Source organism: Natrix helvetica, assembly GCF_964273705.1.
Source record: "Natrix helvetica genome assembly, chromosome: Z".
Classification (NCBI taxonomy): domain Eukaryota; kingdom Metazoa; phylum Chordata; class Lepidosauria; order Squamata; family Natricidae; genus Natrix; species Natrix helvetica.
This window is the reverse complement of record NC_138554.1, coordinates 33,944,892-33,962,051: the sequence shown is the minus strand read 5'-3', so window position 1 is coordinate 33,962,051 and position 17,160 is coordinate 33,944,892. Positions and strand designations below refer to the sequence as shown.

Sequence of the window (17,160 nt, the reverse complement as noted above, 5' to 3'; positions counted from 1 at the left end):
ATTTCTGGTGATAGTAATAAAAATAATAATTTAAGAAATTACTTCTTCCCATATATACATACATTCATGCATGCATGCATTTACACATACACTGTATGTACATTAAAAGAAAAAAAAACAAGAAAGAATATTTCAATGCAGTAATATGACAAATCTCCCTAACCTATGACATATTTAAAAGGCCATATTTTTGAAGATTGTCTAAAAAGCAGCAGGGTCTGGGTAAAATGGACTTCAAGAAAATGGTATTCCAGAGAATGAGAACAGTAGAGAGATTTCAATGTTCCAAGGTACCACGTATTATATTTGGCTGCAAATGTTTAGTTGAAATCTATACCATATCTTTGATATCCAATGCTACCTTATAGTATGTACTAAAGTAATCTAGATCTTGGTCTCAGAAAAACAATTTGTTTTCTCCTCAATCTTTCTATCTCCTCTACATCAGCTCTGCACTGATTCACTGAGATATGAAGACCTGTTAAAGTGAGATGGCCAATGGTTGAACTCTTTTTACAGCAATGGAACCAATTGGCTATCCCTCCCAGTTACATCTCCAGTTTCACTCATATTCAGACAGCACTGTTGAACATACACAAGTCTGAGAGTGAGATTGCATACCTAAATTTGATGGATGAATAAATAAATAAAATAATATCTTTTCTATATCCAATGTGGAATATTATTTTATTTTAATAATAAGCCACAAAAATCTGAAGGAGGCATTGCACAAACATCATTATGATCATCATGGTAATATCACAAAGCACACCGCCAATCATAAGAACACAGAGACAAAGTAAAAAATAACAACAAGTTGGGGAAGTACAAAGCAAGGATATTCCATGAGTCAAAGGAAATGACAAATCATTTTGACATTTTACCTCTTGAAAAGCCTTTTTTTTAAAAGTTTATGCCAAAAGGAGATGGTCTGGGGTCAAGCACAGCCTGGGTTAAATGATATTCAAGAAGACAAGAGCAGTGAAAGAAAAGAGATAACTGTAGGATTCTTAACATCAGCATTTATCTTTGGATGTAAAAGTATATTGGGAATTAAATTAAATATACCATGACCTGGATAATACCTCCAAGTTTATGTTATATTCTAAAGTAATATTTAACTGGATTTTAGAGGATCAATTATTAATTTGTTTTGCTGTGTGCCTGTTCCTTACTCATTTGATGAGATAAATGGAGATTGTTAGATACCAGAAACATTGGTAATGGTTTACACCAAGGTCCTCTGTTCCGGTGGGAACAGAGATTCAGTCTGATTGGTCGAAGGGTCTGACAGCTTCCTATAAAAGGGCTGCTGTCAGACAGAACCTTCACTGGATTGTACATAGTTGACTTGTGCTAATAAAGAGCTGTTTGTTACTCTGAAGCCTGAATGTCCCTTCATTCACTTGATCTAACAGAGATGCATAAAGGTAATGGGAATGATGGGTGAACCATTTTACAACAATGGAATCAACTCAATATCTTTTTTTCTGGCTCTCCAATTTCACACATATCTAGGCAGTACTGCAGAACACATATTAATCTCCTTATATGAACTTTTACTTCCTAAATTATATTTTTTTTCTTTTTGTTGTTAATTCTTCTACTAAGATCAAAGACATTAGAGACTCATAATTGCCATTTTTTTTCCCTTGATCATGCAGCCTTTATTGCTTTGCAATCAATTAAGAATATCAGAAAATATTGGGGAATTATTTATAAGCTGATGCTTAGAACATTAATAACTTAAAAGTGATGGACAGTAAAAATGTTTTTCACGGGCTCATGAGAAAATCATCTTTCATTTGTAAGTCAATTCTGATAGGATTTAAATGCAATTCATTAGTGAGTTTTACCTCACTGTGTTTTAGAATAAAACCAAAGGAAGTAAATGAAGATATATAAAGTGAGATAACAAAGACAGACATAGGCAAAAGAGATAGGATGGAGATATGGAAATAGAGCTTTTGTCTCCCTCAAACAAACGACATAGGCACAAAGAAATATTGTATCAATGGTATCATTGCAGTGATAGCTAATTGCATCACCCTATTTTACAATTATTATAAACTCTTGTTTCAATTTTATGTTTTCGTGTTTACATGTATTACAAGATTTTTTTCCCCTGTATTGCTATGAGATGTATTTGAAAATAACAAAAAAGGATATCTATGTGCAGTCTGGTTTGCTGAAATTGCTTACATATATACCAGTAACTCCCCTTGTTCTCCAGTGCATTTTACAACAACAGTCTTTCTATGAGTGCTAAAAAAAACAAAAAAGTCATAATTTTTAACTCAGTGTCTTGGGTAGGATCCCAATTAATAAATTTAAGCAGAAAATACTTAAGATCAAAATTATTTTTATAAGCATTTTGCTTTGAATAGGGCATTAATTTAGCTAAATTTCATCTTCCCATATATATGGATTTACCTATTTCTCCTTTAACTATATTTCCCATTCTTTCAGGACTATCATCTACCATATCTATCATCAGAAACCATACAAAGATAAAAGAATTTATCCTGTTGGGATTTCAAGAATTATCTAAACTGCGGATTCTTTTTTTCTTGACCTTTTTAACTATTTACATTTTGACCATAATGGGAAACATTCTTGTTCTTGTGTTGATTATCTTGGATCCACATCTTAAAAGCCCTATGTATTTTTTTCTGGGGAACCTGTCCTTTCTGGAGGCTTGCTACAGTTCAAATATATTTCCAAGGATGATCTCAGCTCTCTTGACTGGGAACAGGAGAATTTCCTTCAACAGTTGTTTTACACAACTCTATTTCTTTGGTTCATTGTTATCTTCAGAATGCTGTTTACTTTGTGTGATGTCTTATGATAGATATTTAGCAATCTGTAAACCATTGCATTATGCAACCATCATGAAAAGCTGGACATGTATCCAACTAGTAGCTGTGTCTTGGATCAATGGATTTGTGGCTTTGATGGTACTCCTCATTTTGATGTTGCAGTTAAACTTCTGTAACTCCAATGAGATTGATCATTACTTCTGTGAATATTTTCCCATTCTAAAACTCTCCTGCAGTGATATTAGCCTGGTGCAAAATTTGAGCTTCCTGGTGGCTTCTGTATTCACATTTCCTCCTTTTCTTCTGACACTTACATCTTACATTTATATTATTATTGCCATCTTAAACATTCCCTCTACTAATGGGAGGCAAAAGGCTTTTTCTACATGTTCATCTCACTTGATTGTAGTTTTTGTTTTCTATGGATCTCTAATTATTGTATATATGACACCAAAGGCTAAAATTGGGAGGGAGATACAAAAAATATCCTCTTTGTTATACACAGTTTTGCCTCCCCTGCTCAACCCTTTTATATACAGTCTGAGAAATAAGGAAGTCAAGGGTGCGCTAAGAAAAAATCTCTGCAGGAATTTTCATTTACTTTCAAAGAAAATCAGAGGAAAGTTGCTTATGTAAAAAAAAGCAGAAGACTGAAGGAGGACATAGTGGAGGATGAAAGAAGGATTAAATACTTGATTCATTTTCTGAATATATATAGACAAGCTTTTCAAATTAACAGCTGTCAGGCCTGCAGTCATATTCTTTTTTTAGGATCTTTGGCCTGCCACATTTCTATTATTTCACTATGCTGTTTGATTATAGTATAGTAATTTGCAGTAGCGAATAGAAAGGAGTAGAGTTGTGGAACATGTTGTTGTAATTCCTTTCTAGAAGCCAAGGTCATCTTTTGTCTCCGCACCTCTCTACCTAACCGGAACCAGATGGGTGGAGATGCCAGCATGGCCAAAGAAGATTGGACCATGTGATGGATTTATGAGTGTGGGGATAAGATCATGAACTTTAAACTGGGTGGAATCCCAGGAAGTTTTCAGATTTCAGATTTGGGATTCCACAGTTTGGTGCCAACATGTCTGTCTTATTAAATTGGAACTTTAAGGATAGCTCTGCCTTGGACTCTAATTTAATTCTGCATGATATTTGGAACGCTGACATTATCCCAAATTCCAAGCTGGGGGAGGAAACTAATTCACTGCACGGAGGGAGAATTAAAGTCCCAGATCAACTTGGGCAACTAAACGTGAGTGCATGATCCCCCTCCTTCCCTCCAGCTTGGAAGCAAGGCTTGGGAAAAAAACTGGAGTAGAGATTTTGACTCCTTCGAAACAGCAATAAATGAAATGACCCATTACCCTGCAAGTGAGTTAAAGACAGATTCCCTATAAAAATGGTAAATTCAATCCAAGCCAGCAAGAAGGGATTTGGCCAGCATCTTTCACTTGCCAACCACTGGAAATTGGACTGCAGCTTGTGAATGAAGCACCACCAAAATGGGCTTTCTTCCCAGAGTATGGATGGAAAAGATTCCAGTGGTCAACTCCTTGGCCATCAGCATGGGAAAATCCATCAAGCCAGCAGAGAGGGCCTTGGCCCATAACTCCTCCAAGCCAGCAGAGGTGGCCTTGGCACACAACACCACCCCTGCCAACCATTTTTGGTTGAATTGTAACCTGTGAATCAGGAACTCCTGGGATAGGTCTTAACCCAGGTCATGGATGGAAGGGATGACAGTGGGCACCTACCCTCTCTCAACAGGTGGCACCATGGCAGATAACTGGGCAGTGGCCAACTGAGGGATTGACCTCCCCACCAGTTCCAGTCTCTCCTGCAATGCCCCAACAGGTTCTTACCCCACCTTCCTACTGAGAAGAGTTCTCATCAATGGAAGAAGGGATGAATGAGGGGAAGGCTGCAGGATGACTGGCAGGACAATGTGCAATGCAATGCCCCAGTAGGTTCTTACCCCACCTTCTTACAGACAAAGATTCTCAACAATGGAAGAATGGGTTACCAAGGGGGAAGCTACAGGATGGATAGTGGAACAATATGATGAGGCGGTTCCTAAGTTTAGAGATGTAACAAGGTTCCTTTCCTTGTGGGGGCCAATAAAATGCCACCATTGCTTTCAACTTGGCCACAGAGCATCACAGTGCTTGGCTCCAGTCCCAATGCCACAAACATGTGCACCAACTGCCACAGCAGTAAAGAGAAGGCCCCAGATGCCACCAGAAAAGAGTCATCTGGGCGAACAATCTCTGGAAGAGGATCCCCTACCTAAGGTGATGAAAAGTCCTACCAATGGGGAGACCTTGGAGGAGGAAAATGCTGAAGATGACCCAATGGTGAATGCACCCATCTGCCCCTTCACCTTCCAAGTCAACCTCCAAGTACCTGAGATGGGGATGGAAGGGGAAGTTGAAGCAGTTGTGGACACTCGTTGCACTCGATGTTTAATCAGCATGTCGATTGTCAAGCAATTAGGCATAGCACAAGACCTCTAGCCTGTCCCATTTGGGTTGAGCAGGTAGATGGAACCCTAATTGGAGGGGCCCCAGCCATGCTAATAATTGAACTGGTGAAGTTACAAGTGGGCCACCACTATGAGATTTTCAGATTCATTGTGGCTCCAGAGATGCCGAAAAAAATAATCTTGGGGCTTGCATGGCTTCACAAGTGGAAGCCTACAATAAAGTGGAAAGATGGTGGTAGGAAATTGATGATTGTGTTTGGCCGCAACCACCGGTGGAGGAAAAGGGCCAGTCAGGGATGATTGAACCCAAGAGCCCAGAACCTGCAGCACCAGCAGCAGAGATCAAAACCCCAGGGGTCCAACAAGTACAAAAAAACTGGTGAGGGGATGTTTTGTCGAGAAAACCGCAGTACGACAGTAACCAAAGCCAGGATAAGCTGATGACAGCTATGAAATTGGTGCTCCCAATAGACCAGTGGCTCAACAATAACCAGGAAATCCTAATGATGGAAAATGGATTATCCAATCTGTACGTCCCTGTGAGTTTGAGGCTGAAAGTTCTACAGCAAAGCCATGAGGTGGAACTAGGAGGTCACTTTGGATTCCTAAAAATGCTCCACCTTGCCAGGCATCAATTTTGGTGGCCAAAGATGTAATCGGAGGTGGAAGATGATGTAAAAAGCTGTACTACTTGATGAAACCACTACCAGAGAAGTCCCCTGGATTGCTACAACGAATGGCCAGCCCTAACCGACCATGAGAAGAGGTCGCAATGGACTTCATTGTCAAACTCCCAGACAGCAGTGGGAACAGAGTAATCTGGACAGTTATTGATTTGGTTTCCAAGCAGGGACATTTCATTGTTTGTTCAGGATTGCCATGAGCAAAGAAATTAATGAAAATGTTCATGAAACACATTTATTGCCTGCACGGAGTCCCCAAGAGGATCATTTCAGACCACGGAGTCCAGTTCACAGCCAGGTTCTGGAGAGTGGTCCTGAGATCCACTGGGTCCACACAAGAACAGAGCTCAGAGGTTCATCCCAGCATGAACTGCGCAAATCCAATGCGGTGGTGGAACAAAACATCCGGTGTTATGTGGACTATCAGTAAGACAACTGGTCGGACTTGCTACCCTTCGCCGAAGTGGCGTACAACAATGAGGTCCACAGCAGCATGGGATTAATGGCTTTCCAGATTACCAGAGGCATGGAATTTGTTGCTATGCCTGACCTGCCTAGAGAAACTCCCTCCTTCATGTCTCTGAATGAATGGATTGGGATGGGAAAAATGAAGGATGGGAAAATACGAAGAAGGCTCTAGCAGATATGGCAGAAGCCTACAAGAAGCATGCTGATAAACATCGCTCGCTCCAAAACCCCTTTTGTGTGGGGGACAAAATTTTTGTATCTACCAAATAAATGAGATTAAGAATGCCTAGCAAGGAATTTGGTCCAAAATTTCTAGGTCCATTCCCAATAGTGAAGATACTTAACCCAGTTACAGTTCAACTCAGTCTTTCCCAGATGTCTGGGAAAAATTGACCGAGAATTTCATTGGAGCTTGTTGAAACCAGTAATTGGGTCTAACAGAAGAGCATCCACCCAAGCTAAATCTTCTCCTGTAGTGATAGAAGGGGAAACACAATTGGAGGTGGAAAAAACCGTAAACTCCAGGCTGAATAGGAGTCGCTTGCAGTACTTAGTGCATTGGAAGGGTTACCCTTTGTCTGAAGCTACTTGGGTGAAAAGTTGGAACCTAAAAGTGGAGAAGTTAGTAAAACAATTCCATGAGAAGTTTCCTGATAAGGCAAAGGGTCCCCCTGGGGGGGGGGGAGATGTGGTTAATTTTGTTATGTTAACTTTTATGTTATTCTCTTTTCAGGAAACATTTTTCTTCTGAGGAGAGGCTGCCTGTCAGACCTGCAGTCATGTTCCTTTTTTAGGATCTTTGGCCTGCCACACTTTGTATTATTTCACTATGCTGTTTCATTAGTGTAGTAATTGGGAGGGGGGAATAGAAAGGAGTGGAGTTGTGGAACATGTTGTTGTAATTCCTTTCTAGAAGCCAAGGTCATCTTTTGTCTCCACACCTCTACACCTAACCAGAACCAGCTGGGTGGAGATGCCAGCATGGCCAAAGAAGATTGGACCATGTGATGGATTTATAGGTGTGGGGATAAGATCATGAATTTTAAACTGGGTGGAGTCCCAGGAAGTTCTCAGATTTCAGATTTGGGATTCCACAGTTCTTTGCCAACATGTCTGTCTTATTAAGTTGGAACTTTAAGGATAGCTCTGCCTTGGATTCTGATTTAATTCTGCATGATATTTGGAACGCTGACACAGGCTGGAAGTGTTACATTATTAAAATATATCATGTTGTAATATATTGTAAATTATTAAAATGCATTACATTGTAAATTAGAACTAATTTTAGTATGCCTGAAACTACTTCCAATGAGATTATGATTTGATGCCCAGAATCATACAATAAATGTCACAATAAATATCAGACAGGAAAAATCTCATTTAATTTTTCAGAACATGGGAAGCTTATTGGCCAGCAGAAAGAGACGTTTATGAACACAAATACCATTTTGAACAAATAAGATTATGTAGCATTAGAAAATGACTGTAAAAATAAGTCTATTTTAATTTTGCTTTAAAAACTCTTCCCCTTTTAAATCTGTGTTATTTTGAATTGCAGGCCAGCTATTGGAAGATAGTCTATAGGACTATCTGCTCTTGCTCACCAGACTCCCAGCCTCAGGATACATAGCCCAGCTCTCATTACGGAGCCAGTACACCTCCGCCACCACTGCCATCCCAGCCTGGCTTTTTCTGAGGCTTCCAACCTGAGTCTTTCGGCAGTGGCCGCTCTGGGCGCATGCTCTATGGTTGTGGGCCAGCTGCCTGCAAAGTGTACAACCATAGACCATGCGCCCAGAGCGGCCACTGCTCAAAGACTCGGGTTGGAAGCCATGGAAAAAGCCAGGCTGGGATGGCAGTGGTGGCAGCGGCAGAGGTTCCCTGGCTCCTTAATGAGAACTAGGCCATGCATTGTGAAGCTGGGAGGTGGGTGAGCAAGAGCAGAACAGCTGCTCATGCACCCCCCCTTCAGCCATGCAGAGCGCAGCGGCAGAGGTGCTCTGGCTCTGTTATGAGAGCTGGGCCATGCATCATGAGGTTGGGAGGTGGGTGAGCGAGAGCCGCTCATGCAACCCCCCCTCTTCAGCCATGCAGAACGCCATTCACTGGCATTTGGAAGCTGCGGGAGCCAGGTGGCAGTGAACAGGTGCTCACGCGGCTTGGCAATACCCCTAGGTCAGTGTATGCTGCTGTGCCCATCTGCAAAAGGGGTTTGCTGGGTGGCTGCTTGTGAGCTTGGTCGCTTCATGGCTGTTGTGTTGCGCTGCTGCCAATAAGGAAGTCAAGGGTGCTCTAAGAAAACATATCTGCAGGAATTTTCATTTACTTTCAAAGAAAATCAGAGGAAAGTTGCTTATGTAAAAAAGGTAGAAGACTGAAGGAGGACATAGTGGAGGATGAAAGAAAGATTAAATACTTGATTCATTTTCTGAACATATATAGACAAGCTTTTCAAATTAACAGCTGTCAGGACTGCAGTCATATTCCTTTTTTAGGATCTTTGGCCTGCCACACTTTCTATTATTTCACTATGCTGTTTGATTAGTATAGTAATTGGGAGTAGGGAATAGAAAGGAGTAGAGTTGTGGAACGTGTTGTTGTAATTCCTTTCTAGAAGCCAAGGTCATCTTTTGTCTGCGCACCTCTGTACCTAACCGGAACCAGCTGGGTGGAGATGCCAGCATGGCCAAAGAAGATTGGACCATGTGATGGATTTACGAGTGTGGGGATAAATCATGAACTTTAAACTGGGTGGAATCCCAGGAAGTTTTCAGATTTCAGATTTGGGATTCCACAGTTCAGTGCCAACATGTCTGTTTTATTAAATTGGAACTTTAAGGATAGCTCTGCCTTGGATTCTGATTTAATTCTGCATGATATTTGGAACGCTGACACAGGCTGGAAGTGTTACATTATTAAAATATATCGTGTTGTAATATATTGTAAATTATTAAAATGCATTACATTGTAAATTAGAACTAATTTTAGTATGCCTGAAACTACTTCCAATGCGATTATGATTTGATGCCCAGAATCATACAATAAATGTGACAATAAATATTAGACAGGAAAAATCTCATTTAATTTTTCAGAACATGGGAAGATTATTGGCCAGCAGAAAGAGAAGTTTATGAACACAAATACCATTCTGAACAAATAAGATTATGTAGCATTAGAAAATGACTGTAAAAAATAAGTCTATTTTAATTTTGTTTTAAAAACTCTTCCCCTTTTAAATCTGTGTTATTTTGAATTGCAGGCTAGTTATTGGAAGATAGTCTATAGGAAATGAAAATGAATATTGTTTTATCTTAATAGTAGAGAGTCTGGTAGCGTAGAGATTGGAAGGATATCTTTTTTTCTTCACATTTTTAAATAGATTGAAGTTCTCGACTATTATTATATTTATGTATACATGTAATATTTTTATATTTCTATTATTTAATGTTCTCTATATTCAAACAAGCATTTTACCATTGCTTTGCTATACCATGGTGGCACAGTGGTTAGAATGCAGTATTGAATGCAGTATTGAATGCAGAGTTTGATTATGACCAGCACAAGGTTGACTCAGTCTTCCATTGTTATTTTTCACTCAGCCTAACATCGTTATATGTTATTTCACTTTACAAAGTCTTGATATGTAGTTTTTAACCTATCTTGAAAGTTTCACATACATTAGTCACTAAATGTTGGATTAACTGTGATGGAGTCCCAAATAAATTTGACCAGATGATTTTCAAGAAGCATTCCAACGAATATTGGGGGATAAATATACCTAATATGAAGATATTACTGTGTTTTTATGTATATGTGGCTTGGGGTTGCCGGGCTGCTGATCTCTTGTGAGCAGGCTCCTAAAAAGCCGGGCACAGCCTCATGGGCGAATGGCTGTGTTGCGCTGTTGCAGCAGCACAACACAACAGCCGTGAAGCGACCATGCTCATGAGCAGCCACCCGGCAAATCTCCTTTGCAGCTGGGCATAGCACCATTCACTAGGGGTATTGCCAAGCCACGTGAGCACCTGTTTGCTGCCCCCAGCTCCCGCGGCTTGGCACCTTCCAAATGCCAGTGAATGGTGCTCTGCATGGCTGGAGAGGGGGGTTGGGTGAGTGGCTGTTCCGCTCTTGCTCACCAGCCTCCCAGCTTCAGGATGCATAGCCCAGCCCTCATTATGGAGCCAGTACACCTCTGCCACTGCCGCCATCCCAGCCTGGCTTTTTCTGCGGCTTCCAACCCAAGTGTTTCGGCAGTGGCTGCTCTGGGCACGTGCTCTATGGTTGTGGGCCAGCTGCCTGCAAAGTGTACAAACATAGAGCATGCGCCCAGAGCGGCCACTGCCGAAAGATGCAGGTTGGAAGCCATGGAAAAAGCCAGGCTGGGATGGCGGCGGTGGCAGCGGCAGAGGTTCCCTGGCTCCTTAATGAGAACTAGGCCATGCATTGTGAAGCTGGGAGGTGGGTGACCGAGAGCAGAATAGCTGCTCGTGCAACCCCCATCTCCAGCCATGCAGAGCGCGGTGGCAGAAGTTCTCTGGCTCTGTTATGAGAGCTGGGCCATGCGTTGTGAGGCTGGGAGATGGGTGAATGAGAGCGGAACAGCTGCTCATGCAATCCCCTCTCCAGCCATGCAGAGCGCCATTCACTGGCATTTGGAAGCTGCGGGAGCCAGGTGGTGGTGAACAGGTGCTCACGCGGCTTGGCAATACCCCTAGGTCAGTGTATGCTGCTGTGCCCATCTGCAAAGGGGGTCTGCCGGGTGGCTGCTTGTGAGCATGGTCACTTCATGGCTGTTGACAGTGCAACACAGCCATTCGCCCATGAGGCTGTGCCTGGTCTTTGGTTGCCAGCTCGTAAGAGAGCAGCTGCCCAGCAATCCCCCTCTTCAGCTGGGCACAATGCTGCTCACCAATCTAGCGGTATCCCGAAGGCGCCAAGCAACACAATCACCTTTGCTTCCCCCATGTTCCCGTGGCTTGGCATTTTCGGGATACTGCTAGGTTGGTGAGCGGCACTCTGCCTGGACGGAGGGGAGGGGTTGTCCATGGGGCTTATATGCCTGGGAGCTTATATTTTTGCCCACCAGAAAAATGTGGCATGACTGTATTATGATGACATGTCATATTTTTGGGGAAATAAGGTAGATAGATAGATAGATAGATAGATAGATAGATAGATAGATAGATAGATAGATAGATGATAGATAGATAGATAGATAGATAGATAGATAGATAGATAGATAGATGATATACATATAGATATCACAGAGAGAGCACATGGTGATTATATATATGTACACTCATACATATACACACACATGTACACACACATACATATACATACATACATACATACATACATACATACATACATATGTAAAGGTAAAGATTCCCCTTGCACATATGTGCTACTCATTTCCAACTCTAGGGGGCGGTGCTCATCTCAGTTTCAAAGCTGAAGAGCCCGTGCTGTCCGAAGACCTCTCCATGGTCATGTGGCCGGCATGACTAAATGCTGAAGGTGCACAGAACACTGTGATCTTCTCACCAAAGGTGGTTCCTATTTTTCTACTTTCATTTTTACATGCTTTCAAACTGCTAGGTTGGCAGAAGTTGGGACAAATAACGGGAGCTCACTCTGTTACACGGCACTAGGGATTCAAACCTCCGAACTGCTGATCTTTCTGATTGACAGGCTCAGTGTCTTAGCCACTGAGCTACCATACACACACACACACACACACACACACACACACACACACACAGTATCTGTCTGTCTGTCTGTCTGTCTGTCTATGCCACATATATATATCAGTTTCAGTACAATATATGCAGTATTTGTATCTTCTTTACTTGATACAGTGAAAGGAAATGGCATAATTGAGAAAAACAAAGCAAAACAAAATTGCAGCCTTACAGTTTCTGATTGGAATCAGCTACTATCAAATCCAAATTTGCCAGTGATATTTCCCTGCCTACTTTCCATATAATAATATATAAAAATATAATAATACATATGCCTTTTGTCCCTATCCTACCGTCCCAATTTATTTGTACTCATTTCCCTTGTTTATGTCCATGTCCATGTTTATACTTATACCTGTTATCTTGTACATGTTTGACAAACTAAATAAAATAAAATAACAAGGGACAACATGAAAAAACTAGAATATAGTATTTCTTTTAAAAGTTTAAACATATTTCAAAAGTATCCAATTATTTGAAAAGCCAATTAAGTCATGTATCTAGAAAAGCATTTTCCATGATACTGAACAGAAGCAATGAGCACCTGGTTAACACTTCGCCTCTGGGGTATTTAACGTCATTAAAAAGATATTGTAAGTTATAATTTCCTGAGCTCATATAATCACCCATAAAAGTGAATGCTCATAAAATGAAGGTGTGAACAATGGCACTGTCATCTTTATTCTGGATCATGATGATGTCCTTGATCTGATATCACACAGGTAATCACCTTCTTTTCTCATAACTCTTTTTGAAATGAATTGGTGTAAACAATGAGTTTATCAATGAAAACTAATACCATGTTGAAAGAAAATCAAATAGCATTGAATATATTGTCATCCATGAAATTCAGCTACTTGGTGACTTAGTAAATTAAAACAAAATAGTATGCTTTGCAAAAGTCAGAAATAATTGCAAAATGATCCAAATTTCTGGCTGGGAAACAGTGTGCCTTCAAAACTAAAGATGAAGAAATGTTGCACTTGAAACTACTCAGGATTGTCCGGTTGAATTTTGGCTGTTCCTTCCTGTCCAGAACCTGCCAGACTCCAGGCATTGGGATAAGATCTTGATAGTATTACAAGTATCAAGATCAAGACAAATAGATGAGCCAAACTTTATTTATTTATACAAGCAGGTGTCTATCAATGTTTTATATTTTGAGTTGTTACTTATTCACTCAGAACTAGAGAAACTGCTTTCTGAATGCAATTCTTTTAATATGAAGTAGAAGAGTAGATAGCATATTCATGACCTGGAAAAGAAATCCATGTATGATAATTGTCATGATTATCTTAAAGTTACCAGTCCCTGTATTAAAAAGAACTGATGTTTATTTTATAATATACAAATTTTGCTTATTTTTCTCTCTTCCCCATCCCCCCATTTCCACACCAAAGATGCATGAGATGATCTATGCTTTCCCTGCTGTATGCATATTTCAATGATAGAAGAATGAACATAACGATGAATGTCACAGAATTTATCATGTTGGGGTTTGGAAACCTTGGACAATGGCAATCTCTCCTCTTCTTTGTTTTCCTAGTGGTTTATATTGTAACCATGGCTGGGAATGTGCTCATTGTGACTTTAATTGCAGTTGATCAACATCTTCATACACCCATGTACTTCTTCCTGGGAAATTTGTCGTGCTTAGAGACTTGCTTCATCTCAAATATTGTACCCAAAATGATGGCTGGCTTATTGACTGATAAAACCACAATTTCTTTCAGCAACTGCTTTGTACAATTCTTCTTCTTTAGCTACCTCATGGCAACTGAATGTTATCTCCTATCTGCAATGTCATACGATCGATATTTAGCAATATGCAAACCTTTGCATTATACAAAAAGTATGACTACTCGAATCTGTATCCAGCTAGCAGCTTCTTCATGGATAAGTAGCCTTATAGCTGGTTTCATCCTCTTGAGGGTAATGTTGCAGCTTACATTCTGTGGTCCAAATGAAATGGATCATTATTTTTGTGATACATATCCAATTTTGAAACTTTCCTGTAGTGACATCAGCTTTGTAGAACTTATAAGTGTTATCCTTGCTTTTGTTTTTACTCTACCACCTTTTCTCCTCACCTTGACTTCCTATATATACATTATATCTACTATCTTGAAAATACCTTCTGCTATTGGGAGGAAAAAGGCTTTTTCCACTTGCTCATCTCATCTGATAATGGTTTCTCTGTTTTATGGAACCATCATGATTGTGTATACGTTACCAAAGGGTAAAATACTTAGTGATGTCAACAAATTTTTTTCTTTGTTGTACACAGTTTTAAACCCTCTTGCCAATCCTTTCATATATTCCCTGAGAAATAATGAAGTAAAGGATGCCATCAAGAGATTAGCAAGAAAACTTATGTCCCCAAAAATACATTAAGGTAGCTATTATGATTTATAAAAATCAATTGGGAAATGATGAAAAATCATGTTATTGTTCTATTGATATATATTTATTATACTCTGTACCTACAGTATACAGATAAACCTTTTACTATTTGTTGGTTCAATTTATATTTTACCTTTCTTACAGCCCTTCAAGAGAGTTTATAAACTAAAATAGTTTTTTTTTATTAAAAAAAACCTGCTGAAATGAAGGAAAAAACCTGACCATTTCAGTCATACATTAAACAGAAGTGCTAAGCTATATTTTCAATAGTGTTTGTCCTTCAAATAATTTGGCCTTACTTTTATAATAATAAACATTTTATATAAATACATGTAACTATGCTTTGCCATTGCATATTTATTGAAATCAATGCACTATGTTTATGTTTACTGCAATACATATACACACACACACATACCCTTCCTAGTCAGATTAGATGAAACACTATTCAGGCAACTGGTCATTGCCTGAGCACTGTCTACATAAACATCCAGGTTTTTTTAATAATCTTAAATTCAATACTTAGTTACCTAATTAATTAAAAATAAAATATCTATACATCCTCAAAATATTCTAGTTTCACATGACGTTTTAGCAAGATTTGAAACTAGTTACATGAGCTTCAAAGGTTTTCTTTAGTTTCTCTATAGTGGAAAGGTTGCAGTAGCTCAATGTCAAATCAAATGAAATCAAATCAAGTTACTTCAAATCAATTTTGAGGTTGTTAATGAGTACAGATATTCCAATATAAAACCAGGAGACAGAGAGAAAGAGTGGTGGGGGGGGGAGAGATCTCTCACAAACATAAAGGTTTTATACATATAGGAAATTTGCAATTATCAGACTTAGATATACCGAAGTAAATTCTGAGGTGCAGATGTTTATCTTATTCTGTGTCAGTGCAAAGTCTTCAAAGAAATTCTCTAGCAATGACCATGGCAGTAGATAAAGCAGGGAGAGGTTGTGATTTTTTAAAAAATTTACTCTAGATGAAATAACTATAATAAAGTTATGAAACTTTATTATAGTTATTTCATCTAGAGTAAATTTTAAAAAAAATCACAACCTCTCCCTGCCTTATCTACTTGACCTATTAAATTTTGCAGGACAAGCATGCTCTGGATCTTGTAGCAGGTTTCTGCTGTCTGGGGAAACCCAGAAAGACAACTTCTTCTATCATGTCACACGGCCTCTGCAACATTATTTTCTGGGAGATTAGATTTAGCTCCACTGGCTTTCTGTAAGGCATCAAATACCTGGTTATGTATTAAGTCTTGGTCTAGGTTTGTTGCTGAGCCTGTATTCTGATTTTGTTAATTTTCTTTTATATTGGATGTTGTCTGTTATTTATTATTTTGTGATGAGGTTTGTTAGCCAGAGTCATATATTTGAGACGAGGAACAAGATAAATTGAATATGTAAAATGGCACCTCCAACCAAGCATAACAAAAACAGAAACAATCATATTCCACCCAGCAATAGGTTGGCAAGTTACCAGCTTTAGGTGAAGTTTCAGATCCATATTTTACAATGTTTCTTGCTTATTACAATAGCATGTGGTACAATAATATATGATCACTATGTTGCTATTTGCCACCCTTTACACTACAAGGTGTTCATGGAGTGGACTGTGTTTGTGATGTAATCGCTGCTGGTTGCTGGTAAACATTATTGTCAGGGAATTGTGCAGAAAATGTCCACATGAAGGCAGAGACACTAACACAAGCTTGTAATTTTATATGAATGCATACATTTAACATTCAAATTTAGCAAAGAAGATAGTCAGGAACACAAGAGCATCATGGGGTAAATCAAACAGCACACAGAAGAAAAAAGGCTCCCTCTTTACTCCCACAGCAACCCAGCATAGTATAGATTGCCTCATGCATGAGACAGCACTCTTCAACCAATCAACTACAACTGTGTGTTCTGGTCTATTGTACACTTTAATGTTCCAGCTACTAAATTAAATATCAAGATTTGGTATTTAATTTAACAACAATGATTCTATTGCAGATCTTTTTATCACTCCAATATCATTGGGCAGTTTTACTGTGATATCCCATAGCTCCTTAAGATAACCAATACTGCTACATATGTAAATAACATACTAATGTATGTCCTTGGTGATAGATTGGCTTGTACGTGTTTTCTATTATATTTTCCCTATCTAAAACAATTTTCATGCATTCATTAGAATATTTTTGTACTGAAATTTCAAATAATGCTTTTTGGCTGAATTGAATCAATCAGTTCCATGTTATTTATCTCTCCTTAAGTCATTTTGTGGGAGTTTACTTTCATCAACATGTCAATGATACCCAATTGTATTTTTTGACCCCAGGATAAAAAATGAAGTTGTCAAGATTTTGATTATGAAGGCTGGCTGATTTGGATGGTGAGCTCATAGGAACTCTGTCCTGTGAAGGCCAAGTAGCTGTCAGCATTTGTACCATTCAGATTTGGAGACATTGAATTTTTGACCTTGTATGGAGTGGCCGCATCTCATTCAAGAGAGTCACACATTACTTTTTGTGGGAGGGGTTTTCCTGGAT

The 17,160-nt window shown here is 39.3% G+C and overlaps 1 protein-coding gene across 1 annotated transcript; it reads left to right on the top strand.

Moving 5' to 3' along the window:
• Nucleotides 1–13,765: 13,765 nt before the first annotated feature.
• Nucleotides 13,766–14,596, top strand: LOC309401513 (olfactory receptor 2AP1-like; the record flags this gene model as incomplete). Its single annotated transcript, XM_081970574.1, has 1 exon — nt 13,766–14,596. The coding sequence occupies one exon, from the start codon at nt 13,766–13,768 to the stop codon at nt 14,594–14,596; it is 831 nt and encodes a 276-aa protein (XP_081826700.1).
• Between the last annotated feature and the right edge of the window lie 2,564 nt (nt 14,597–17,160).